Source organism: Nomascus leucogenys, chromosome 19 (genome assembly GCF_006542625.1).
Source record: "Nomascus leucogenys isolate Asia chromosome 19, Asia_NLE_v1, whole genome shotgun sequence".
In the NCBI taxonomy this organism is placed as follows: Eukaryota; Metazoa; Chordata; class Mammalia; order Primates; family Hylobatidae; genus Nomascus; species Nomascus leucogenys.
The window spans coordinates 29,183,723-29,210,326 of NC_044399.1; the positions used below are offsets into that span (position 1 = coordinate 29,183,723).

The 26,604-nt window shown below is 36.5% G+C and overlaps 1 protein-coding gene across 1 annotated transcript in view; it reads right to left on the reverse strand.

Annotated features, from left to right (window-relative positions):
* Positions 1-23,146, reverse strand: part of EFCAB13 (EF-hand calcium binding domain 13) — a 45,709-nt gene extending 22,563 nt beyond the window's left edge. The window contains exons 1-6 of the mRNA XM_030799481.1: positions 22,683-23,146; positions 16,027-16,187; positions 9,371-9,482; positions 7,122-7,252; positions 6,315-6,397; positions 3,168-3,311 (exon numbers count right to left, since the gene is read on the reverse strand). Coding sequence (XP_030655341.1) covers positions 3,168-3,311; positions 6,315-6,397; positions 7,122-7,252; positions 9,371-9,482; positions 16,027-16,187; positions 22,683-22,712 — 661 coding nt within the window. The 5' untranslated portion in view covers positions 22,713-23,146. The remainder of the gene's footprint in view (positions 1-3,167; positions 3,312-6,314; positions 6,398-7,121; positions 7,253-9,370; positions 9,483-16,026; positions 16,188-22,682) is intronic.
* Positions 23,147-26,604: the final 3,458 nt, after the last annotated feature.

Here is a 26,604-nt window from a genome sequence, read left to right on the forward strand (position 1 = left end):
GGAGCCGAATGTGTACACATGGACATAGAGCATGAAATAATAGTTACTGGAGACTTGGAAGTGTGGGAAGGGGGTGAAGGATGAAAAATTACTTAATAAGTACAATGTATAACTATTCGAATAATGGTTACACTAGAAGCCAGACTTTACCAGGATGCAATATATCTATGTAACAAAACTGCATTTGCACCCCTTAAATTTATACAAATAAAAAATAAAAATATATAATTCCAAGGACCGAGCATAAGAACTTGATATCGCCTAATGGAGGAATAGAAGAATTGCTAACATCAGGTCATGAACACCACAGATTTCCTGTTTTTTGAGATACTGTTTCTACCATTAGTACGAATACCCTTTCCAATCACTTTATTTATAATGTATAGGTAATGTAAACTAAAGGTTACTAGGAGACCCATAAGTATCTGAAATTTTTAGGAAGAGATACAAACAAGACTCCTGGCAAAAGGAAGAAAGTACTGTTAAGGATGAAGAACAAAACAGATGTGAGATTTCAACAGAAAAAAAAAACACGCACACAAACAAAGGCATGGGAGTAAGAATTATATTGGCATGTATGGAGATTTATGACTAACTGGAGTATGCGGTTCTTGCCTGGGAAAGGTTCTGTGATAAAGGGAAGAGTGGTGAACAAAATTATGAAGGGGTGAGGAGGCTAAGCATGAGAGTTTGGCCTCTATAGACTCATTTGATAATAGGAAGAGCATCTAAATTCTTGAGCAGGAAAATGACATGGTGAAAATAGTATTTTAAGAGAATTAGTCTAACAGTTAATGTGCAGGAAAAACTAGAGATTAGAGATAGAACGTTTGAATATTGGGGCAGTATGAGCCAGGTTTTGTAATGCCTTTTATGACAAAATTCACTCCTCATTTTTCTCAGCCTACACTAGTGGGAGATTTGTAAAATATAAATTAATTCATATATTAAATACCACCCCTCCCAACCCCAAAATCAGTTACAAAAGTATTATCTTCTATACTTTTGAAGAAGTCTTTTTTACCTGGATTCTGAGAGACCAAATAGGAAACATCAGTCACAGCTTTAAGGAAATTTGAAAAATCCAGCATTCCATTAACTATAAAAATGGTTCCAAAACAGAAGGGAAAAAAACTCCATCAGCAAACATTATTAGCAAACTCACTAAGAACATAAGATAAAAGTGGCAACTAAAAATGTAAATAGAATTAACTAATGAAGGCCGGGCGCGGTGGCTCACGCCTGTAATCCCAGCACTGTGGGAGGCCGAGGTGGGCAGATCACGAGGTCAGGAGATCAAGACCACGGTGAAACCCCGTCTCTACTAAAAATACAAAAAAATTAGCCAGGCGTGGTGGCAGGCGCCTGTAGTCCCAGCTACTCGGAGAGGCTGAGGCAGGAGAATGGCGTGAACCCAGGAGGCGGAGCTTGCAGTGAGCCGAAATCGCACCACTGCACTCCAGCCTGGGTGACAGAGCGAGACTCCGTCTCAAAAAAAAAAAAAAAAAGAATTAACTAATGACATTAGAATACTATTATCTATACACAGAGCAGTCGACATTATATATAGAATGTAAAAAGAATATTTACCAGAAAAAAATTTACATATTGTAATTAGGTAGTAAATAGTGTTCCAGCAGTAATAAGAATGCTATGGGACTAGTACTGTAGATACTGCAGTGCTCTTTGCTCAAGACTAATTTTTATATTTGTAGTTCTTCAAGATTCTTCAAGTTAAATAACTATGAATTCATCTTCTGCTGTCATTAAATAAATGAGCCCAACTTTGACAGGGTTTATTTACATCAGTGATGTTATCTAAGTCACGAAGAAAACAAGTATAAACTTATATTTCAATTTAATGTCATCTGAGCAGAAATAGCCTATAGAGGAATACTTCAGTGCTTCCAATTGTCTGCAGAGGAAATGACAAGGCTTGGTTGTTCTCACTTCCATACCACAGAAGCACTTTCTCCAATACTGAAAAGTCTGTCAAGTTGTCTGTCTCCACTTCTTCAGTGTAACAACTTGAGAGTGGATTCTCCTTTCTTTCAAAAACAGTGAAACATCTGTCCAAATTTTAATGAACTACTTTGACTTGTTTTCTAATATTGTTGTGACTTTGGGTTGGCAAAGATCTTTTAGATAAGATATCAAAGGCAATTCATGAAAGAAAAAATTGCAGACTGGACTTCATCAAAAGTATGAACTTCTCCTTTTCTAAAAACATTCTTAAGAGAATAAAAAGACAAGCAGCAGAATGGAATAAAATATCTACGAATCACATATCCAATAAAGGACTTATATTCAGAATATATAAAGGATCTCAAAATACAATAATAAGAACACAATTTTTCAATGGGCAAAAAATATACAAATGGCAAACAAGCACATGAAAAGATATTCAACATTATTTAATCATTCAGGAAATGCAAATTAAAACCACAATCAGATAATAACCATATATCTATTAGAACAACCATAATTTTTAAAGGCTGATCAATTCAAGGGTGGCAAGAGCAAGAGCATACAAAAAAAGTAGTATACAACAGTATGAATAAATCTTAGTCATATAATATTAAGTGAAAAAAACAAAAGATTATACACATCATGAAAAACTGTTTACTAAAGTTTTTTAAACAACTAAAATTTTTGAACCATTTTACAAAAATACCTATCCATAACAATAATACTATTTAAACAGAAAAATAAGAGAATAATGAATATAGGATTCAAGATAATTCTTACCTCAGGTTGGGGAAAACAGACTAATAGGTTGCTTAGGAAAGTTTACAGTTAGATGTAAATTACTGACAAGGTCCTACTTTTTATTTTGGGTGGTTGGGTCAAGTATTTATTACATTATTTAAATTATATAACTAAATAAGATTAGACCATGCATGGAACAATAATGAGAATATGCCATAATCCAGTCTAGTAATTAATCAATCCAATTACACAAACCTGAGGCTAATTTTCAATATCATTATTGTAAGTAATGTTCTTGTAACATGTAAAAATGTTTCGTAACATATAATATGACCAAAAATGATGTTTTTATAATATATTTTAAGGTTTAGCTTTCCTATCATTTGTAATTAATCTGACAAACATAACATATTTATGATTGCAGACCCTTAAACTAATACTGAAAAGATAAAACTTACCGTCAATATCAACAGTCTTTAGTGCCTGTCGCATTTCTAAATCACTTATAGAAATTCTCAAGATGCAAAGGATCACTGGAAGATCATTCACATAAATCCTACCACTTCGAATTTTACTAAAAATTTTACAGGCTTTATGAAGTGCTGCACACACATAACAAAACATTTAGTTAATTACCAAAAAGAATAATTATCCTTATTCCCCCCACTATCTCTCAAAAAAATAATAATCACTAAAAGAAAGGGGAGCCAATCTGTGTTTTCAGCCTTTCAAACTTCTTTTTTACCCCACCCGCTTCAATCTTTTAATATTCAAATCTTTCAACCTGTTTCCTAAAGAACTTTCAGAAACTGTCAGAAAAGTCACACAAGGGCACATAGGCAAAGACTTCCACAACTTGCCCTGGGAATAGTAAATTTTTCCTCTGTGTTCCCATAGCACTTACTATGTATCTCAGTGAAAGCCCTTGATATTATGATTGCTTGCATGTCAGTATCCCTCACTAAACTGTCAGCTTCTGCGGAGCAAGATTTTTCATTCTTCTGTTTCCAGTGCCTAATTAAGAAATTCTCAAAAAAATGTCTATTGAACTGAATTTTTTGGTTCAGTGGATACTACACTTTATTTTCAGAAAAGAGGCAATTGGTGATAGTGCTGTTTTTGTTTGTCTTTTTAGAGCCAGAGTTTCTCTGTTGCCCAGGCTGGAATGCAGTAGTGCGATCATGGCTCACTGCAGTCTCAAACTCCTGTCTCGAAATCCTGGGCTTAAACAATCCTCCTACCTCAGCCTCTCCAGTAGCTAGGACTACAACTGTGTGCCAACATGCCCAACTAATTTTTTGTTTTTATTATTTTTTGTAGAGATGGGATCTCACTATCTATATTGCCCAGGCTGGTCTTGAACTCCTGGTCTCAAATGATCCTCCCACATTGGCCTTCCGAAGTGCTGGGAATATAGGCATAAGCCACCTCACCCAGCCCTAACAGTGATAAATACAAAATAATGACTAAAGAGTTGATAATAATGGCTTTAATAAAATACTTTTTAGTAGAATTTTGGAGGTGGAAGACAGAGTTCCATGAAATGGGAAGTGAGAAAATTCAGCAACTAATGAAAACAACTCCTTCAAAAGGCTTCTGTGAAAAATATTGAGTATAAAATTAGCAAAGCATAGACCTTGAGAAAGCAGAAGAAAATCAAGAAATGAAAGGATTAGTCTGGTAAAAGGGCACCTTTTCCAATGAGACAAGATGAAAGGATATGAACGTTGTCTGTAGGTAAGAATATCAAGGAGTTGGCCGGGCGCGGTGGCTCACGCTTGTAATCCCAGCACTTTGGGAGGCCGAGGCGGGCGGATCACGAGGTCAGGAGATCGAGACCACGGTGAAACCCCATCTCTACTAAAAATACAAAAAAATTAGCCGGGCATGGTGGCGGGCGCCTGTAGTCCCAGCTACTCGGAGAGGCTGAGGCAGGAGAATGGCATGAACCTGGGAGGCGGAGCTTGCAGTGAGCCAAGATTGCGCCACTGCACTCCAGCCTGGGCAACACAGCGAGACTCCATCTCAAAAGAAAAAAAAAAAAACAAGAATATCAAAGAGTTTAGGAAGCTTCCCAACAGCCCTTACTAACTCTCTATGAAAAAGCAAAGCCACATGATCCAGTAATCCCACTTCTGGGTATTTATCCAAAAGAATTAAAATCAGGATTTTGAAGAGACAGTAGTACTCCCCTGTTCACTGCAGTACTATTTACAATAGCCAACCTATGGAAAACAATCTAAATATCTGTGGAAACAACCTAAATGTCAGGTAAATGGGGGGGGAAAAAGTACGTTATATACATATGATAGAATATCATTCAGCCTTTAAAAAGAAGAAAATCCTGTAATATGTAATAACATGAATGAATCTGAAGGACATTACGCTAAGTGAAATAAGCCAGTTACAGAAGGACAAATACTACAGAATTCCAATTATATAAGGTATCTAAAATAGTCAAACTTATGGAACAAAGAATAGAATTGTAGTTGCCAGGAGCAGGGGGTATGAGGAAATAGTGAGTTGCTAATCAGTGAGTATAAAATTTCAGTTACACAAGATGAATAAGTTCTATAGAAATACTGTACAATATTGTGCCTATAGATAAGAATAACTTACATTTTTAAAATCTGTTAAGAGGGTAGATCTCATGTTAAATATTCTTACCACAATAAAATCTTTTTCAAAAGTAACAGGGGAGAAAAGATTCAGTTTCATAGATTTCAGACTAGCAAGTTTTAATTTTATTTTAATTAAGTAAAACATTTTTAAATGTTTAAAGTTGGATAGGTGACATAATTGAGTATTTGAGGAGAGTAGTGAAGGTTTGGAATAGATACCAAAGGAAACAGGAGAGATCACACCAAAACTTAAAGGGAATACCAACTGGTGCTAAGGGCAGCTGAGGTTGGAAATCATACAATCATAGTGGCACCAAATGGAGAGGTCAAGGAAATAAAATTCTAAATAAAAAGAGATTGTGAGTGAAGAATAAGACATTAAAGTCTGAGATTTTCACATAATGACAATGTGTAATTTGTGGCCATCAGTGTTGGTCAGGAGAATCAAGGTAAAATAATTGGTTTTGAAAGTGTGAAGCTACAGCAGTATGAGTCACCCATTTGGACACTAAGATACACAATATGACAACCCGAGTTAAGGTAAAAGGAAAACTATGCGAAATTATTCCATAAGTATAAAGGAGAAGCCCAAGATAGGGAGAGGTCAGTGTCATGAAGGAGTGAAGGATAGTATAAGCCTTAATATTAAGATACCAAAGACTAAATTCCAGTGATATCAGTGACTCGAGCACTTACTAATTTATCCATGGGATGTAATATGCAGACATTTTTCCAAAAAATACATTTGGACTAGTATAAGATACATATTATATTTTCCCTATCTTACCAATATAACCAAAGATATTTATGTATTGAACTATCTACTTTTGCTTCCTCACAGCCCACAGCATTTGCTATATCATGTATTATCAGTTGATACCATAAGCCATTAGGAGTAGATGAAGAGGCACTAACTGCTGAAACAATTCCTAAAAAGCACATAATCAGGAAATGTATTCAAGAAATTTTAGAACCTCTTATTACCACTTAATTCTTTTGAGTGTAAATATCCATGGGTTACTTCATCATCTAATGTCATGTAGAGGTTAGACAGCATTTCCTTTTCCCTGTCAAAGAAACAGCCATATTAGAAAGTGGCAATGAAAATATGCAAATTCCATTTTAAAATATTAGCAAACCTACCAATAGTCTGAGATTCATAAGAACCTTTCTTGAAGAACTGTCCAAGTTATGGAAAATTCCATATTCTTCACCTCAGAAATCCCACCTTATTTCTTTTTGAGATATTTTTCTATAAAGCAGAATTTACCCTAGTCTGTAAATAGTGTCCATGACCCACTATCCTTTGACTGTGGTCCAATTTTTCCTATTCTTAATCTAAGTCACAGCAAATTTTTAAGAAAATTACAATAATAAAGCAAACGAGAACATCTTTAAACAGCCAAAGAATCTCAGATTCCATTACCTATCAGGAAAAATGTCTGGAAAAGACGATTTATCTAATACTGTAACATGTAAATAACCGAAATCATATAATGTTAGTGTTGGAAGACATCTTAAGACTCCATTTAGTACAAGGTCTTTATACAGATGTGGAAAGTGATGCCCAGAGATGTAAATTTTACAAAAGTCTAAGCATGTGAGGTCAATCAGGACTCAAATCTAAGTCTTCCAATTCCATATACAGTGCTATTATCTCTACACAATTCTAACAGCACAGTTAGCATAAACTACTTGATATTCTTTATGTGGAAGGGATAAATGATTCTGGAGAGAAACACCCAAGTCTGAACCCAACATTTAAAAAATAGAGAACAAGGATTTAAATACCGAGTAATTGCGGAAGATGTACAAAGAGGTGATGAAGTCTTGTGAACGCTGTACTGATTTGGCAACTTGCATAAAGAGTTTTCTTTCCTAGTCATCTTCTCCTTTGACAGCTTCAGAAAAGGAGGGATAATCTAGAGCCAAATGCAAGTATGTTGGTGCCTGAGGTGACACTGGTAATTCAGCATTCTCGGATGATAAAACTCTTAAAAGATAATTAATCATACCTTGGCTCCTCATTAATTATGCTTCTGGTGTAAAATTGCCTTTTGTAATTAAATTACATTTAATATAAACTAAAATTTTAATAAACTATACAATGTTGTTTTGCAAAGCCATGGTTTTCTTAAGTATGCAGTTAATCATGTCATTAATAGTTGGTAAATATATAGTAATGGATTTTGCAAAGCAGGGAAAACCTATGGTATAGAGAGAACAAGAAGACTCAGCCACCAGACTCTAGGCTACATATAAAGGCTTTGACTTAAGTGCAATGTGGAGAATCAACACAGTTATTCAAATGATACAGGTAATTTTGTTTTCAATTATCCCTATCATTGAGTAAATTATCCACTTAAGATTGCATGTATAAACATGATTCCAAAAAGGCAAGCAGCTAGGTGGATAGAAAAGTAGCACTTTAGAAAAATGAGAATTCTAATTGTGTCTTCAATTTTACATGGAACCCTGAGCGTTGAGTTTTAATGACCATGCAAGATGTGGAAAAAACACTCTCACATTACACAAGATTGACAGGAATTGGTACTTAGATGCCACACAGAACCAAAATCTTCAAAAGACAATGTTTTCAGCAAGAGTGGGGAAAGAAAAAATTTATCCCCCAATGAAAAAGTATGATTAAAACATGTCTGTATCCCAGCTCCAGGTTTGAAAAAAAGAAAGACTATTCCTCCTGATTAGTCATAATCATAACTCTACATACATGAGTTTGGAACTCTAATCTACACTAAATATATGGGTCAGGGAAACAGAAACCAAAAAATTCATTTAAAATGACCTCAGATTTGTAACACTTCTGAAGTGCATGGCAAAGACAAAAGCAAATTTTCTTTTTAAAAATTCTCTTGAAGGGCAAACTGAAGATTCCCACATATTTAGATCAACTATATATGAAAGAATGTACAAAGTATATATAACACCCAAAGAACAAGTTAACATGAGTGAGAATCAGACAAAACAACAAACACAACATTTGGATCCCCCAAGAATTTCATATAGTGAATTGATCAGATACCAATCTTGAAATAACTGTAGAATATGAGCAAAAAACATGACACAGGGCATATTTTAAGAACCATCAAATAAAATTTCTGGAGGTAAAATATAGAATCACTGAAATTAAAATCTGAGAGGAAAGGTTAAATTGCAGATTAGATTCAGCTAGATAAAGAATAAGTGAAGTAGACAGTAGATGGGGAGAAATTACCAAGAACAAAATAGAGAGACAGAATAGACAAAAAATATGAAGCAATGTTAAAGAATATAGAAAACAGGATGACAAAATCTAATACACATCTAATAGAAGACACAAAGGGACAGTAAAGAGATTGAAAGAGGGGAAATATTCTAAAAGATAATATATTAGAATTTTCTAAAATTGAAGAAAGGCATGCATTCTCAGATTTAAGAAGCACAGCAAATACTAAGAGGGGAAAAAAGGAAATATACCTCTAAGTATATCATAGTAAGTGACTACACAAAAAGATATTCCATGTTCTAATATCTGAAACCTGTGAGTGTCACCTTATTTGGAGAAAATGTCTTTGCAGATGTAATCAAGTTAAGATCTTGAAATGAAATATACAATGACAGACGTGCTTGTAAGAGAAAGGAAGAAGGAGATGAGATACAGACACAGGAAAAAAGGCCATGTGAAGACTCATGAGAAGATGGAGGCAGAGACTGGAGTTATGCTGCCACAAACCAAAGAACACCTAGGGTTCCTGTTAAAAAAGCAAAAATGTTAGCAGAGAGCACAGTAAAAAAAGACAAAAAAATGAAAAAACGCAAATTTTTCATAAGCTCCTGAAAACATTCCTTGTTCTATTTTTTTTTTTTTTTCCTTAGGGAGAAGGAAAAGGAGAATTAAGAACAGAAGAGGAGGAGCAAGAGCAGGTAGTAATACTTAAGACTGTGACATTTCAACACTTGGACTAAAAAATATAAGGGAATGTTTGAGGGCTAAGGAAAACACTTGAAGGTAAAAGAAAAATTTCCAAATCTTTATTTACCTCAGTTCTTTTACTGTGCTGTTGTACTTGTAAACTCTTTCTCCCAACTTTTTTTTCTCCTGAAAAATCAGAGGACTTTTCTTCTCCACAAAGGATTATTGATGTTTCAAATCTAAATGACACAGAAATTGGAATCACTCTTGAATTTCTTTTTGCTTTTTCTTATTCTTTTCAACTTTTAATTATGGAAATTTTCTAACATATACAAAAGTATACAGAATCCCATCACCCAGTTTCAACAGTGGTCAATCCAATTCCATCTATATCCCATCCCTGTTCCCATCCCTTATTATTTTTGAAATAAATCACAGTATATTATTTCCATCTGTAAAGATTTTAATAGAAATCTCTATAAGGTGTCTTTTTTTGTAGAGATTGGGCTGGGTGTGGTGGCACACACCTGTAATCCCAGAACTTTGGGAGGCCAAGGTGGGCAGATTGCTTGAGGTCAGAAGTTCAAGACCAGCCTGGCCAACATGGTGAAACTCCATCTCTACTAAAAATACCAAAAAAAAATAGACAGACGCGGTGACACACGCCTGTAGCCCCAGCTACTCAGGAGGCTGAGGCACAAGAATCACTATAACCTGGGAAGTGAGCTGAGATCGAGCCACTGCACTCCAGCCTGGGTGACATAGCAAGACTCCACCTCAAAAACAAAACAAAACAAAACAAAAAATACCATATGACAGCTAAAAATCAATAATTTCTTAATATCATCAAATATACAGGCAGCATTCACATTTCCAGTTGTCTCATAAACGTCATAAAATTTTTTTAACATTTTACATCAGGACTCAATAAAATCCCAGCATTATAATTGACTGAAATGTCTTTTTAACTTCTTTTCATCTATAAGTTCTCCTTCTACACCTTTTATTATCATTATAATTATTATTACTAGGTCATTTGTCCTGTAGATTTTCCAGTCAGGATTTTGCTGATTGTATCACCATGGTTGTAGGATTCTAGAGGCTTGAACATATTAACGTTCAATAGTTGAGGGAGATGCAAACCACTCTCTAGGTGGTGATGTTATTCCATCAGGAAGTACGTAATGTCCAATTGGCTATTTGTGGCTACTTATACATAATAACTAGATCCAGTAAATCATGAGGGACTGGCTGGGCATGGTGGCTCATGCCTATAATCACAGCACTTTGGGAAGCCAAGGTGGGCAAATCACCTGAGGTTGGGAGTTCAAGACTAGCTTGGACAATATGGTGAAACCCCGTCTCTACTAAAAAAAATATATATATATATATATATACAAAAATTAGCCAGGTGTGGTGGTGCACACCTGTAGTTCCAGCTACTCAGGAGGCTGAGGCAGGAGAATTGCTTGAACCTGGGAGGCAGAGGTTGCGAGCCAAGATCGCACCACTGCACTCCAGCCTGGGTGATAGGGCAAGACTCTGTCTCAAAAATAAATAAATAAAAATAATAAATCATGAGAGACTGCAAAGTGGTTGGATTATAAATCTATCATTCCTTCAGTCATTAGCTAGAATATTTCTTTTTTGTATGTGTAGAGATGGGATCTTGCTAAGTTGCCCAGACTGGAGTACAGTGACTATTCACAGGTATGATTATAGTACACACTACAGTTTCAAACTCCCAAGCTCAAGTGATTGTCCCACCTCAGCCTCCTGAGTACTGAATTATAGGCACACACCACCACGCCTGGCTGCTAGAATATTTCTACAAATAGAAACTTTCTCTCATATACTATTGGGTTGCCTAGTGGTACAGTTCATACAGAAAGGCAAGATATAGACAGATTCAACTGATTAAAAAAAAAAAAAAAGAACAAGAAAGAAAGAAAGGCAAGATAATTGTTCTATTGTTTTCCTTTATTTACCACTTTTCATAACAAAGACTTGGCTCACTTGTAACCTCTAAAAATGACAAAATAATTTTATACCATTTTGAACACAAAGACTTAAATACATTTGATGCAGTTTAATTCCCTGAAATTATTATACTTATTGATGCTCTAATTTTCTCATCTTTTATAGGAAAAGGTGGGAGCCTCTTCGAGTAGGCTCTTGAGTCCTTCTGATGAATCCCTGGTAGCAGTCTTTTTTATTAATAGTTTCCTTATCTCCAGAAGACAAGATGTTCCAGGCTTACTGTACATTTCCTTTCACAGACATGCAATCAGCATTTCTCTAAAGAGCCTTTTAATAAGAAATGGTATTTCAAGAATAAAGTTTGGGCACTAGAAGCTGAACTTCTTTTTAATCAACATTCTTCTTTCTTATTGTTTGATTTTCTCTTATTTCTCTTTTTTCCTCTTCTTATAGGACTGTCAAAAACTTTTTTTTTTTTTTTGAGATGGAGTCTCGCTCTGTCGCCCAGGCTAAAAGCACAGTGGTGCGATCTGAAGACCTTTCATAACACAAACATTCCATAAACCAGGGGTCCCCAACCTCTGGCCTGTGAACCAAAACTGGTCCACACAGTAGGAGGTAAGTGGCTGGAGAGTAAGCATTACCACCTGAGCTCCACCTCCTGTCAGATCAGCGGCAGCATTAGATTCTCACAGGGGCACAAACCCTATTGTGAACTGTGCATGCAAGGGATCTAGGTTGTGCCTCCTTATGAGAATCTAATGCCTGATGATCTTCTGAGGTGGAACAGTTTCATCCAGAAACCACCCCTGCCTCCTCCCCATCCCCTTGTCCATGGAAATATTATCTTCCATGAAACTGGTCCCTAGTGCCAAAAAGTCTGGAGACCACTGCCATAAACTATACAACAATAAGATAAAATGTAATTATGAATTACATTTGAATTAAATTTTAGAAGAGAAGACACATACTCTTAGAAAGTGCTTCAAGTAATCCAGGGTAGACTTAAATTTCAAGAACAACCCATCAGGACAGTGACTAACTAGACTATATCTACAACAGCTTCAGGTGAACTCAGCCCTAAGCAAAACTGTGACATAAAAAAAAATTATAATTCATGCCACTCCCCTTCTTTAGCAAGTACCTTGGCCTTTTTTTCCAATTTTATTTATTTATTTTATTTTAAATTGATAGATAAAATTATATGTATTTATCGCGTTTCTTAAATTTATTTTTAATTGACAAATAAAATTATATGTATTTATGGTGTACCCTGCTCTTTTTTTTCTGACTTATTTCTCCAAGAAAAAGTATCTTGCTTTTTTGACACACTATCCCTTTAAATCCAATCTCCCAAATTCATACCCTGTGAACCCCCATACTTTGCTCTTCACTTCCCTGAAGCTGCCATATGATTAGATCCCTCTGCAGTCCTCTAGTCTCAAAGCAAGGATTTTCAACTATTTTGCCTATGACCCACAGTCAAAAGTACATTTTCTATTGAGGTACAATATACATATACAGAGAGAAGAGGTGCAATAGAAAGCAAGAGAGAGAGAGGAGGAGGAAAAAGCACTCTAATGTTTTCAATTCTATTCTAACTTATTTATTAAAAAAAAAAAAAAAAAAACTAGTAGTAAACCAGCTGCAGTGGCTCTCACCTGTAATCCCAGCACTTTGGGAGGCCAAAGTGGGAGGACTACTTCAGGCCAGGAGTTCAAGACCAGCCTGGGCAATATAGTGGGACCTCACCTCTCCAAAAAATTTAAAAATTAGCTAGGTGTGGTGGTGCACACCTGTAATCCTAGCTACTCAGGAGTCTGAGGCAGGAGAATCCCTTAAGTCCAGGAGTTCCAGGCTGCAATGAGCTATGATCATGCCATTGCACTCCAGCCAGGGTGACAGAGTAAACTCCTGCCTCAAGAAAGAAAGAAAGAAACAAACAAACAAAACTAGTAGTGACCTCCTAAACTGATTTCATGACCTATTAATGAGTCACAAACTGCAGTTTACTGGTGCTTTATATCCTCCATATATCCTTATTGACGTTGAGCCTTCTTATTTCTAGTATAATCATGACTTCCACTCCATTACATGACTTTTGATCTTTCATCTTTTTTCAAAAAATGATAAAGAAAATAAATTTTTAATCTGATGAATGCAAGGCCTCTTTAAATTATCAGGCCCAAAGAGGCATTAAAATGAGATAGCAGTCACTGTCTCACATCCCCTTGAGCTAAGCAATTATTTCAAAGTTGCCTGCTATGTGGACTCTAGACTGTCACCAAGTAGCCACAAATTAACCTAACAATGCCATACACTGGATACCATAACTCGCACGCTACAGTTCAGCAATATATAGCCAATCACTAATCAATGTTATTTCTGTAAGCCAGTAAGAATTCCTGAAAAACAACTTTTGTAATCAACCCATCTCCTGATTGCTTCCTTTTTTCTTTAAAATATTGAACCTCTCCTTTGCTCTCCAGAGTACCTCCCAGTGTTTCCCAGGCTGCAGTCCTCAACCTGGGCCTAAACACTCTACTTATATTAATTTTGCCTCAGTTTCCTTATTTAGGTAAACAAAAGTATAAGTGTATTTTTTAATTATGAGCTGCTTCGCACATTTCATAGAATAAGGATGATTTGGTATAAATAATGAATAAGTAAAAACATTTGTCCTGTACCCCATTTTTAAATTTTTTTTTATTTTTATATATTTAGAGGGTACAAGTGCAGATTTCTTACATGCACATAGGCATTGTGAGTTTAGGCTTTCAGTGTACCCATCACCAAATTCAACCCCCACCCCTCCTCCTACCTTTTGTAGTCCCAATGTCTATTATTCTACTCTGTATGTCCATGTGTACCCATTGTTTAGCTCCCACTTACAAGGGAAAACATGCACTGTACCCCATTCTTTTGAGGCACGTGCTTCCCACAGTGCTAACCTATCTTGAGGAATGCTAATGGAAGAAGGTAAAGGGATGCTCCCACGACCTTCCTTTTCTTCCTAGGTAACAAGTTTCATTGTAGTCTTCTAGAAATAATTGCTTCATCTTTTGCCATCTAACAAACAGGAGTAGTGTTGAAAATGTTAGATTAAATAAAAGTGAAATACAGATTTCTGGAAGGTAGAGGAGATTTTTATTTAGGTGCCTCTCCAATCACAATGTGTAGGTAATTTCCAGTTTCACCAACAGGTAAAATGAGCATTTAGTTAAAGATAATAAAGTGACATAAGCTCTGAATGTTTTCCCAGAGGCTTTTAGATTTTTTTTTATTTTTTAGTCATTTTATGAATAATAAATACAGATTGAATATTTCTCCTACATGCATCTAAAATGCTAGAACTTCTATGACTAACAAAAGGCAACCAGGCAATGCAGCATACAAGAAAGAACTGCTAAAAGATTCAAATAGCTTGGCCAGGCACAGTGGCTCACGCCTGTAATCCCAGCACTTTGGGATGCTCAGGTGGGCAGATCACGAGGTCAGGAGTTCAAGACCAGCCTAGCCAATATGGTGAAATCCCATCTCTACTAAAAATACAAAAAAAAAAAAAAAATTGGCCAGGTGCGGTGGCTCACGCCTGTAATCCCAGCACTTTGGGAGGCAGAAGCAGGCGGATCATGAGGTCAGGAGATCAAGACCATCATGGCTAACATGGTGAAACCCCATCTCTACTAAAAATACAAAAAATTAGCCATGCATGGTGGTGGTCACCTATAATCCCAGCTACTCGGGAGGCTGAGGCAGGAGAATGGCTTGAACCCAGGAGGCAGAGCTTGCAGTGAGCCAAGATAGTGCCACTGCACTCTGGCCTGGGCAACACAGCAAGACTCCATTTCAAAAAAAAAAAAAAATAGCCGAGTGTGATGGTACACACCTGTAGTCCCAGCTACTCGGGAGGCTGAGGCAGAAGAATCACTTGAACCCAGGAGGTGGAGGTTGCAGTGAGCCATGGCTGCGCCACTGCACTCCAGCCTGGGTGACAGAGTGAGACTCCATCTCAAAAAAAAAAAAAAAAAACTATTCAAATATCTTAATTTCATGGAAGGCACAAAGCCAAGCCTAGAGGAAAGAACCTTCTGTTTCCTTCTTAAATTCTCTTTAAGACAAACTTAACAGACATATGGGTAATTGTTCTCCTCTAACTAGAATCCTATGATTCCAGTTAGCCTATAGCTTCCTTATAGGCTTCCACATGTGATATAGTTTGACTCTGTGTCCTTACTTAAATCTCATGTTGAATTGTAATCCCCAATACTGGGGGAGAGACCTGGTAGAAAGTGATTGGATCATGGGGGCAGATTTCCCACTTGCTGTTCTCACGATACTGAGTTCTCATGAGATCTGTTTGTTTAAAAGTATGTGGCACTTCCCTCTTCACTCTCTCTCCTGCTGGCCTTGTGAAGATATGCTTGCTCCCCCTTCCCCTTCCACCATGATTCTAAGTTTCCTGAGGCTTCCCCAGCCTTGCTTCCTGTAAAGTCTGCAGAACCATGAGCAATTAAACCTCTTTTCTTTATAAATTACGTAGTCTCAAGTAGTTCTTTATAACAATGTGAAAACCAACTTAGACAACATGGAAGCCTATAGACTTCCACATGGCTGTGAGAGAAGTCAGAAAAAATGTAAGAACAGCTATTTAGGAGTTAAAATTATGCTACTGAAAGAATGACCACAAATATGCATGATCCTATACACATGGTACATTATGAGAACACATAAGCTACATTATAGCACTCTTAACTTGCAAAAGTATAATTCAATAAAGTAAGTTCAGAGTTTTTAACTTACATTTGTTTATATTCTGGGCTCAAACTCCTAATTTCCGGTGAAATTTTCTTCTCTATTGTTTTAGAAAACTTGATGTATTTCTTGTGGTTGATAGCTCCTGATGGCAAGTCAGTTGCAAAAGAACTAGAGCCATCATCTACTAAGTCAATATTTTCCTCTGCCTGGGGAATATAAGAGCCACAATCAAGCATGTCCTCTTTGCACATACATATTAAATATGACATTCTGGGTCAATCATTCATTTTAGATCGATATTCTTTCTCAAATAGTGCTACCGAAGAGAATTTTGTTGAAAAAGGTTTTACTCACTAATGTATTATTATTCCAGATTCAGTACATACTCTAAATAACTCCAATTATCCTTAGTGCATTATACAGCTATAAAATGAACATCATTTATGAATATGTCTAACAGTTATTGCACCTAGCACTTTTTCTTTTTTTGAGACAGGATCTCTTTTTGTTGCCTAGGGTGGAGTCCAGTGGTGCAATCATGGCTCACTGCAGCCTTGACCTCCCAGGCTCAAGCAATTCTCCCACCTCAGCCTCCTGAGAAGCTGAGACCACAGACATGCACCATCACACCTGGCTAATTTTTGTATTATTTGTAGAGACGAGGTCTCTCTACATTGCCAAGGCTGGTCTCGAACTTCTGAGCTCAAGCAGTCCTCCCATCTCAGCCTCCCAAAGTGCTAAGATTACAAGCATGAGCTACCTCTCCCAGCCTGGATCTAGCTCTTAAGGCATCAAGGTACAAAAGTTTATCATACTCTTTGCCAAGCAAGGTACAAAAGTTTATCATACTCTTTGCCAAGCAAGGTACAAAAGTTTATCATACTCTTTGCAAAGCAGTATTTTTATTATAAAAATTAACTCGATTTTAGATATAAACCAAAGCCATGATCCATGAAAGAAATAATCGATAAGTTAAACTTCATTTAAATTAAAAGCTTCTGCTCTGTGAAAGACACCATATCAAGACAATGAAAGGACAAGTCACAGACTGGGAGAAAACGTTTTCAAAAGACATATCTCATAAAGAACTGTTATCCAAAATATACAAAGAACTCTTAAAACATAATAAAAAAAGAACTCAATTTTAAAATGAGCTAGACTTGAACAGACACCTCACCAAAGAAGATATACAGAAACATGGTAAATAATGATATGAAAAGACGCTCAACATTATAATGGGATTAGGGAACTGCAAATTAAAAGGAAATATCATTACATACCTGTTAGAATGATGAAATTTTAACAAAAAAAAACTATAAAACTTTGATAAAAGAAACCGAAGAAGACACAAATAAATGAGAAAATAGCCCAAGTTCATGGATTCAAAAAGTTAATATTGTTTAAATGTCCATACTTTCCAATGCTATCTACAGATTCAATGCAATTCTTCTCAAAATTTCAATGTCATTTTTCACAGAAATAAAAAAATCCTAACATTCATATGGAAACAGAAAACACCCCATATAGCCAAAGCAATCTTAAGTAAAAAGAACAAAGTTGGAGGCATCACACTTCCTAATTTCAAAACAGATGATAAAGCTATAGTAATCAAAACAGAATGTTACTGGCATAAAAACAGACACACCAATCAATAGGACAGGATAGAAAGCCTAGAAATTTTCCAAATATTTACAGTCAGCTGATTTTCAACAAAGGTGCCAAGTACACACAATGGGGAAAGAACAGTCTCTTCAATTAACAGCATTGGGAAAACTGGATATCCTTCTGCAGAAAAATGAAATTGGGACATTATCTCACACCACATACAAAAATCAATTAAAAATGCATTAAAGATTTAAACACAAGACCTAAAACTGTAAAGTTACAAGAAGATAGGGGAAAAGCTCTACCACATTGGTCTGGGGAATGATTTGTTAGATAAGACTCTATAAGCACAGGCAACAAAAGCAAAAATGGAAAATGGGATTATATGAAACCAAAAAGCTTCTGTACAGCAAGGGAAACAATCAACAGGGGACGAACAACCCACAGAAGGGGAGAAAATATTTGCAAACCTTACATCTGTTAAGGGGATAAGGGGTTTATACCCAAATTACATAAGGAACTCAAGCAAGAAAACAAACTATCCAATTAAAAAATGTGTGAAGGATCTGAACATTCTCAAAAGAAGACATACAAATGGCCTATAGGTTTGTGAAAAAATGCTCAATATCACTAATTATTAGGGAAATGCAAACTAAAACCACAATGAGATATCATCTCATACTAGTCTGTTAGATATTCTGTTAGCTATTCTGTTAGAATAGCTATTATCAAAAAGACAAAGGATAATAAGTGCTGGCAAGGATGTGGAGAAAAGGGAACATCTGCACACTGTTGGTATGAATGTTAGTACAGCCATTCTAGAAAACAGTATGGAGGTTCCTCAAAAACTAAAAACAGAATTACCATACATTCCAGCAATCCCACTTCTGGGTATATATCCAAAGGAACTGAAATTAATATGTTGATGAGATATCTGCACTCCCATATTCATTTCAGCATTATTCACAATAGCCAAGATATAAAAGTAACCTAAGTGTCCATCAACAGATGAATACATTAAGAAAATGTGGTGAATATACACAAATGAATACTATACAGCCTTTAAAAAGAAGGAAATTTGGTCATTCACCATAACATGGATAGAACTGGAAGACATTATGCTAAGTAAAATAAGCCAGGCACAGAAAGACAAACGCTGTATGATCTCACTTACATGTGAAATCTAAAAATGTTGTTCTCATAGAAACAGGAAGTAGAAAGATGGTTATCAGAGGCTGGGGGGTGGAGAGGTTTGGGGGAAGAAGAGGGATGGGGAATGGGAAGACATTGATCAAAGGCTACAAAGTTTCAGTTAGACTGGAGGAACAAGTTTTAGTGATCTAATGCATTGGTGAACATGGTTAGTAAATAATATATACTTCAAAATCACTAAAATATTTTTTATGCTCTTACCACAAAAAAATAATTTGGTAATGATTATGTTAATAGCTAGATTAAATATTTCTATAATGTATACATAGATCAAAATACTACATTATGCCCCAAAAATATACACAATTATTATTATTTGTCAATTTAAAATAATAATAAAAAACTCAATTAAGAAAAAAGAATGGCAATAATCCAAAACACTGACAACAACAAATGCTGGCAAGGATGTGAAGCAAGAACTCTCATAATTGCTGATGGGAATGCAAAATGGTACAACCACTTTGGAAGACAGTTCGGCAGTTTCTTACAAAACTAAACATACAATCCAACTACTGCACTTGTTGGTATTTACTCAAACAAGCTGAAACTTTATTTCCACATAAAAACCTACAATTGGATGTTTATAGCAGCTGTACTCATAATTGCCAAAACTTGAAAGCAATCAAGATGTCCTTCAGTAATTAATAAACTGTGTTAAATGTAGAGAATGGGATATTATTTAGTGCTAAAAAGAAGTGAGCTATCAAGCCTTGAAAATACATTTAAGAACTTTAAATGCACATTAAGTGAAAAAATCCCGACCTGAATGGTTCCATATTGTATAATTCCAACTATATGACATTCTGGAAAAGGCAAAACTATGGAGACAGTAAAAAATCAGTGTTTGCCAGGGGATGGGGGAAGGAGAAGCAAATAGCTAGAGCACAGAGGATTTTAGGGCAATGTGATTATTCTGTATGATACAAAATAAATGAGACCTAATTAAACTCAGAAGCTCTTGCACAGCAAAAATAATAATCAACACAGTCAACAGACAACCAACAGATGGGAGAAAATATTTGCAAACTATACATCCAACAAAGGACTAATATCCAGAATTTACAAGGAATTCAAACAAATCAGCCGAAAAAAAACAAGTATTCCCATTAAAAAGTGGGAAAATAACATGAGCAGATATTTCTCAAAAGAAGATATACAAATGGTCAACTAATATATGAAAAATGCTCAACATCACCAATCACCAGGGAAATGCAAATTAAAACCACAATAAGATATCACCTTACCCCAGCCAGAATAGCCATTATTAAAGAGTCAAAAAACAATAAATGTTGGTGCAGATGGGATGAAAAGGGAAAATTTATACACTGCTAGTGGGAATGTAAATTAGTATAATTTCCACAGAAAACAGTATGGAGATTTCTCAAAGAAATAAAGGTAGATCTATCATTCAATCCAGCAATCCCACTACTGGGTATCTACCCAAAGAGAAAAAAAAGTTATTGTATCAAAAAAAAAACCTACACATATATGTTTATCTCAGCACAATTCACAATACCAAAGGTATGGAACCAACCTAAGTGCCCATCAACTGATGAGAGGTTAAAGAAAATGTGGTATATATACTATGGAATACTACTCATCCATAAAAAAGAACAAAATAATGTCTTTTGCAGCAACTTGGATGAAACTGGAGGCCATTATCCTAAGTGAAGTAACTCAGGAACAAAAAAACCAAATACCACATATTCTCATTTATAAATAGAAGCTAAGCTATGGATCCAAAAAGGCATATAGAGTGGTACAGATTCAGGAGTGGAGAGGGGGCAGGGAAGTGAAGGATGAAAAACTACCTGTTGGGTACAATGTATACTATTCAGGTAACAGGTACACTAAAAGCCCAGACTTCACCACTGTATAATTCAGCCATGTAACCAAAAACCACTTGTACCCCTGAAGCTATTGAAATAAAAAATATTAAATAAATAAATATCTTTCTCTACAAAAAATAAAATAACAAAAAACAAAGCCTATATTAAAAAAAGAAGCTATATTGCTTCTAAATAGACACCTCTCCCCACCCCCCCCAAAAAAAAGAAATAGAGTTTAGTGACAATAAACATGTTTAGAAAAAGAAGAATGCAGTTGGAAATATTCTCTCCTGAAATTTGGCTGTTTGCTTAAGACAACTGGCGGCATCCAGTCAATCAAAGGTGCATTAGTCCTGAGTCTTTGAACCCAAAGGTGACCCTGAAGATTACACAGACAATTTATAAAGATTACCAAGGAAGTTTAGAGAGAATCTCTATTTCCACAGGATGGAAATTAACAGAACTATTTCAGTGACTTTTACAATCTGCATCATTTGTCTTATAACAAAGGCATACCTTTAAATTGTTTCAAAAAGGCAATTCGATTTGCTGCCTTGATGAGATGTGTATTACAAATGATGAAAGGATTCCTAAAGAGATTGAAAAAAATGACCCAAAATAGAAAGCTGAGGGGGAAAAGGGGTAGGAAATTTAAAAAGACAGAAAAACCTGTTACCAAAGGCCAAGTGAATGAAAACAAAGAGTGAGTAGAAGTTTTTGACACAGAAGAAGAAAAGAATCTCAGAAACACTGTAGTAAAAGGTGAGCCATCTGGGAAGTATAAATTATACAGTCTAAGGAAAACAAACTGGTATGATACTTTAATATTAATTTTTAAGAATTCATCTTCAAAATCAGTTTATAAGGGCAAAATCAACAAAGTAGTAGGTATAAAAAGGTAAACTTTAAATGTATATATGTGTGTATATATATGATATAAAGTACATATCTCAGCACTTTTCAAGAGTCTCTGAGATTATTTTTCAAACTATAGTACAGGTACATGTTTTACACAGTAGCGTCAGATCTGTTAAAAGGATAAATTTAAAAGATTAGGACTCTCAATTGACAATGCTGAATTTCACTTGAGCCCTAAACTCCCAGAAAACAGTGAGGGTTAAAGGAATCCCCCACCCTTTTGTGTTCTGGAAAATGGCTTACTGCAAACCACCCCTCCCCATATGACTTAGGTAAGACTCTGGAATGCCCCCCTTGTTTACTTATTACAATGCCAGACACACCCCCTCAAAATTCCCTTTCTTTTTGTCATAAATTATTAGCTGAATTGCTTTATCCCCACTGATAATCAGAACAAAATAGACTGACTTCATGATAAAATACTCTCCAATATACTTACCTAATCATTCTACTGTTTCATCCCATTTCCCCACACCTGGTTCTTTCTAGCATCTCTCTATAAAAGAAAACTCTTTCTGCCCAACCCTTGAGACACCTGCAGATCTTACGGTCATAGCATTCTTCCCATTGCAATAGTCCTCCTCCTCTTCCAATTTCAATAGTCCCTTTTTTACCTTGCAACAATTATTTTGAATAAAGTCTCTGCTTACTAAGTCCAGATTTGTTTTTATTTGAAAAAAATTGTCTTATTTGACACAATACTAGCAAAAAAAAAAAGGCAGAGACATCTAAAAAGACAGAAGGGCATAAAAATCTGAAGTACAGATAAGAGGGCTAAAGAAATTTGATGTCCTCTACATTATTTTTTGGTTATACTCTCACATCATTAATTATATTATCTATGACCTCTCATGTAAGTTTAACCCTTTTGATCTCCACAAAAATTATCCAGGTCCGTACCCCACCAAAATACTCTCATCATACACCACAGAAGGTCTCTCAGTATTATATGGGTTGTTGGGATGGGAGTTCAATACATGTTCACTAAAATGACTCAAAAGTCATCTCAGTTACTTGGCCAGGTTCCTTATAACTATTACTCTATGAATTTGCTTACTGATTATGAATATGAGGTAATGTAAACTAATTTTAAAAAGAAGAAAGAAGAAATCTTTGGAAACTGTTTTAAATAAATACCTGGCAGAATAAATGTACTTTAGTTTCCATCTTTCTGTTTAGAGGTAAATTCTGTCCTTAAGGACTCCAGGCTTTGATGAACAAGTATGAATGAGCAATAGTACAAAAGGATTTCCTGCCAAAAAAAAGAGAAAGAAAAAATCATATGCTTGTTTAGGACACTTAAGCAATTATATTTACCTACCTGAAGTTATCTCTTCAATGTAAGATTGACTTGGGGTATGATACACAATATTTCACCAACACAGATATGTGGGCAAACACTAGAAAAAGCAGTTAGTAGACTATAAATCACAGATCATCCAGTTCCTTAACTTTACCTTTTGTGGTATGAGGAGAAATCCAGTTTCAAATGGCATACAAAGCAGAGAAATCCAATTATATCTGTTTATTTAAATAAACCCTGAGAAGCAGAACTGCTAAGACAGTAGTAATCACTCATGTTACTGAATGCTTACTGTGTGCTAAATATTATGATAAAGACTTGAAGAGATCAAGTTTCCCAAGATCACACAGCCAGCAAATAGCAGAGACAGAATTTGAATTCAGACAATTTAACTCCAAGCCTGTGGTCTTCAGTCCCATAGAACATTGCCTCTCAAAACAATGCTACTGCAAACAAAAGATGGTGTAGGCTGGGCGCGGTGATTCACATCTGTAATCCCAGCACTATGGGAGGCTGAGGCGGGCAGATCACGAGGTCAAGAGATCGAGACTATCCTGGCCAACATGGTGAAACCCCGTCTCTACTAAAAATATTAATCAATTAGTTGGGCGTGGTGGCATGTGCCTATAATCCCAGCTACTCAGGATGCTGAGGCAGGAGAATCGCTTGAATCCAGGAGGCAGAGATTGCAGTGAGCCAAGATCACACCACTGCACTCCAGCCTGGGATATACAGCAAGACTGTCTCAGAAAAAAAAAGGCCAGGCATGGTGACTCACACCTGTAATCCCAGCACTTTGAGACGCCAAGGCAGGTGGATCACGAGGTCAGGAGTTCAAGACCAGCCTGGCCAAGATGATGAAACCCCGTCTCTACTAAAAATACAAAAATTAGCCGAGTGTGGTGGCATGCGCCTATAATCCCAGCTACTCAGGAGGCTGAGGCAGAGAACTGCTTGAACCCGGGAGGCAGAAGTTGCAGTGGGCCAAGATCACGCCACTGCACGCCAACCTGGGTGCAAGACTCTGTATCAAAAAAAAAAAAAAGAAAGAAAAGAAAGAAAGAAAAGATGGTGTAGCCTCACTTCAATCCAAAGACTTTCACATTATGCAAATGTGATAACCAACACTTAGAAATTCCTCAAATTTTCACATTTTCAACTCACATCTGAGTTACATTTGATGAACTATTTATCACAGTGCTAGCTATATTACATTATATTACATTGCTAGTTATAATCATCAGTCTTTTTCTTGTAAAGTTTAACTGCAAGTATTAATATTCTAATGAAGACAGAGCACTTAAAATCATTTTTATTTATTTCTGACATATGTTAATAGTCATTGTTTTTCAATGTGATATGTCCAACATTCCTGGAATTCAAAATATGTTAAAATAAAATAGAACCACATTGAAAATACCCATCTCAGAAAATACTGGAAATCTATGCAGGTCTCCCCAGTAACCCATCCTATGTAATCTCTTCTAGATCTTCTCCAACCAGTTCAATATTTACCTCTAAACTACTGTGCATAGCACTTACTGTCTTCACTATTCTTGTCTTCACTATTTAACTGACATTAATCATTTGCCTTGTATTTGTATTTAATTTTCATATGTATACCTCCTATACCAACTATAGCCTAAATTTATAAAGAACTGGGACTGGTAACTTATCATTCTTAAAATTATTTCTCACAGTATCAAATACAATGGTATATATATAATGAAGGAAAGAGTAGAGGAGAAGAGGAAAGGTATGGAGGGAGGGGAAAAGAGAGGGAGAGAGGGATGAATGAACAAATTCCCTTCCTACTAAGCTACTCACCAAGAGTTCTTAAATCATCAAAGTGCTTAATTAAGCAGAGTTGACACGTTTTGAATAAATCTTGAAAGGAACAATTGTTCTGTAATTTATTGACCAGATTATCAAAAAGTTGGCAGGTCTTAATTTGCTGGATGAATCAGGTGCCGCATAAGCCTCTCCAAACTTAAAAGAAAAAATTAACTTAGAAAGTCTATTCCCTGTATCTCTGACAATATAATTGTTTCTCAACTATTTCAATCCTATCTTCTATCTGTGAACTTGCAGGAACAAATCAAGAGAAATGGAGGAAGCCGTATCCCTTTTCTCCAGTCGTCTACCCATTCACCTTTCTATCCACGAATTCAACGTTTATGTCTGCATGCTTAGCCTAGGTTCTCTCCCAGGCTCTAGGGATATAGCAATGAACAAAATATATATAAATATATATAAAATCTGCCCTCATGAAGCTTACATTCTAGTCAGGGAGTGAAATGATAAAATAGAAAAATAAAACATATCGTATGTTATCTGCAGTAAGTACAAAAAAAAAGTAAAGCAGGGAGGGGAATATGAAATACAGTATAGGGGAAGAGATGCAGGGAACAGAATGGGTGGCCAAGGAAGACCTTACTGAGAAGGAGACTTTTGAGTACAGACCTGCGGGAACTGAAGTAGGGAGCTGATTAATACCTTAGGGAAGAGCATTTCAGCCAGAAAGAAAAGTTAAGTACAAAAGCCCCGAGGCAAGAAGAATGTTCAAGGAATAGTGGGAAGGCCCCAGGAGGCTGAAGCAGGAGAGATCAGAGAGGCTAAGGGAAGGTGGCAGATCATGGAGGAACCCTAGATGACAGTAAGAACTGTGGCTTGTACTCTGAAGGAGTGACAAGCATTGGAAGAGTTCTGAGAAGGATTACATAATCTGAAGTTCTTTCTGAAAGGATCACTCTGGTTACTGTGAGGAGGGAAATCAGGTAGGTCTGGGTTCCTGAATGCCAAGTGAAGAGGGTACTTCAAGAAGTGAGCAATCAGGCTGTGCGTGGTGGCTTATGCAGGTAATCCCAACACTTTGGTGCGGGGGGTGGGTGGGGGTCTAAGCAGGAGGGCTGCTTAAGGCCAGGAGTTCAAGACCAGCCTGGGCAACAGTGAAACTCCCACCTCTACAGAATTTTATTTTTTAATTAGCTGGACATGGCGACCTTAGTCCCAGCTACTCCAAAGACTGAGGCAGGAGGATCTTTTGAGCCCAGGAGTTTGAAGCTGCAGTGGGCTATGATTGCACCACTGCACTCCAGCCTGGGCGACAGAGTGAGACCTTGTCTCAAAAAAAAAAAAAAAGTGGGGGGAGTGGGGGGCTAAGCTCAGTACTGAATGGTTCGCTAGGTTTCACAACACGGAGGACACCGACAACCTTGAAAGGAGCCATCTGGGTGGGGTGGTAAGGAGACAATGTCCTCAGAGCGAGTACAAGAGAGAACGGGGTAAAGAAATTGAACCCAGCCAGTACGGTAGGCTCTTTCAAGGAGTTATGTTGTTAAGAGAAATAAGGTAGTAGCTGAGAGGAAAATGGGGCTGTGAGGGTTTAAGATGAGAAAAACAAAGGCATCTTCACTGAAGCATGACTCTGTACGACATCCCTTCACAAAATACCTTCCTCTTTCCTCTCATGCCACATTTCCCTCACAAGCCGCCCCACTCGCTCGCTTTTCTCTCGCTAGAGGGACCGAAAACGTCATTAATACCAACTGCATACACAACTCCATTGCAGCTATTGCCATTCATGAACGTTCAAACTTTCGTCACCCTGTTTTCATATTTGTGTAACAAACGTCGAGTGAACCTCCACCTCTTCCAAGAACCCACGCTGAGGAGGCTTCCCATAGACCCTGCTCTCATGAAGCCAACGACTTCTACAGGAAGAAACAGGACCTGTAAGCTAGGGTGAACGACCCG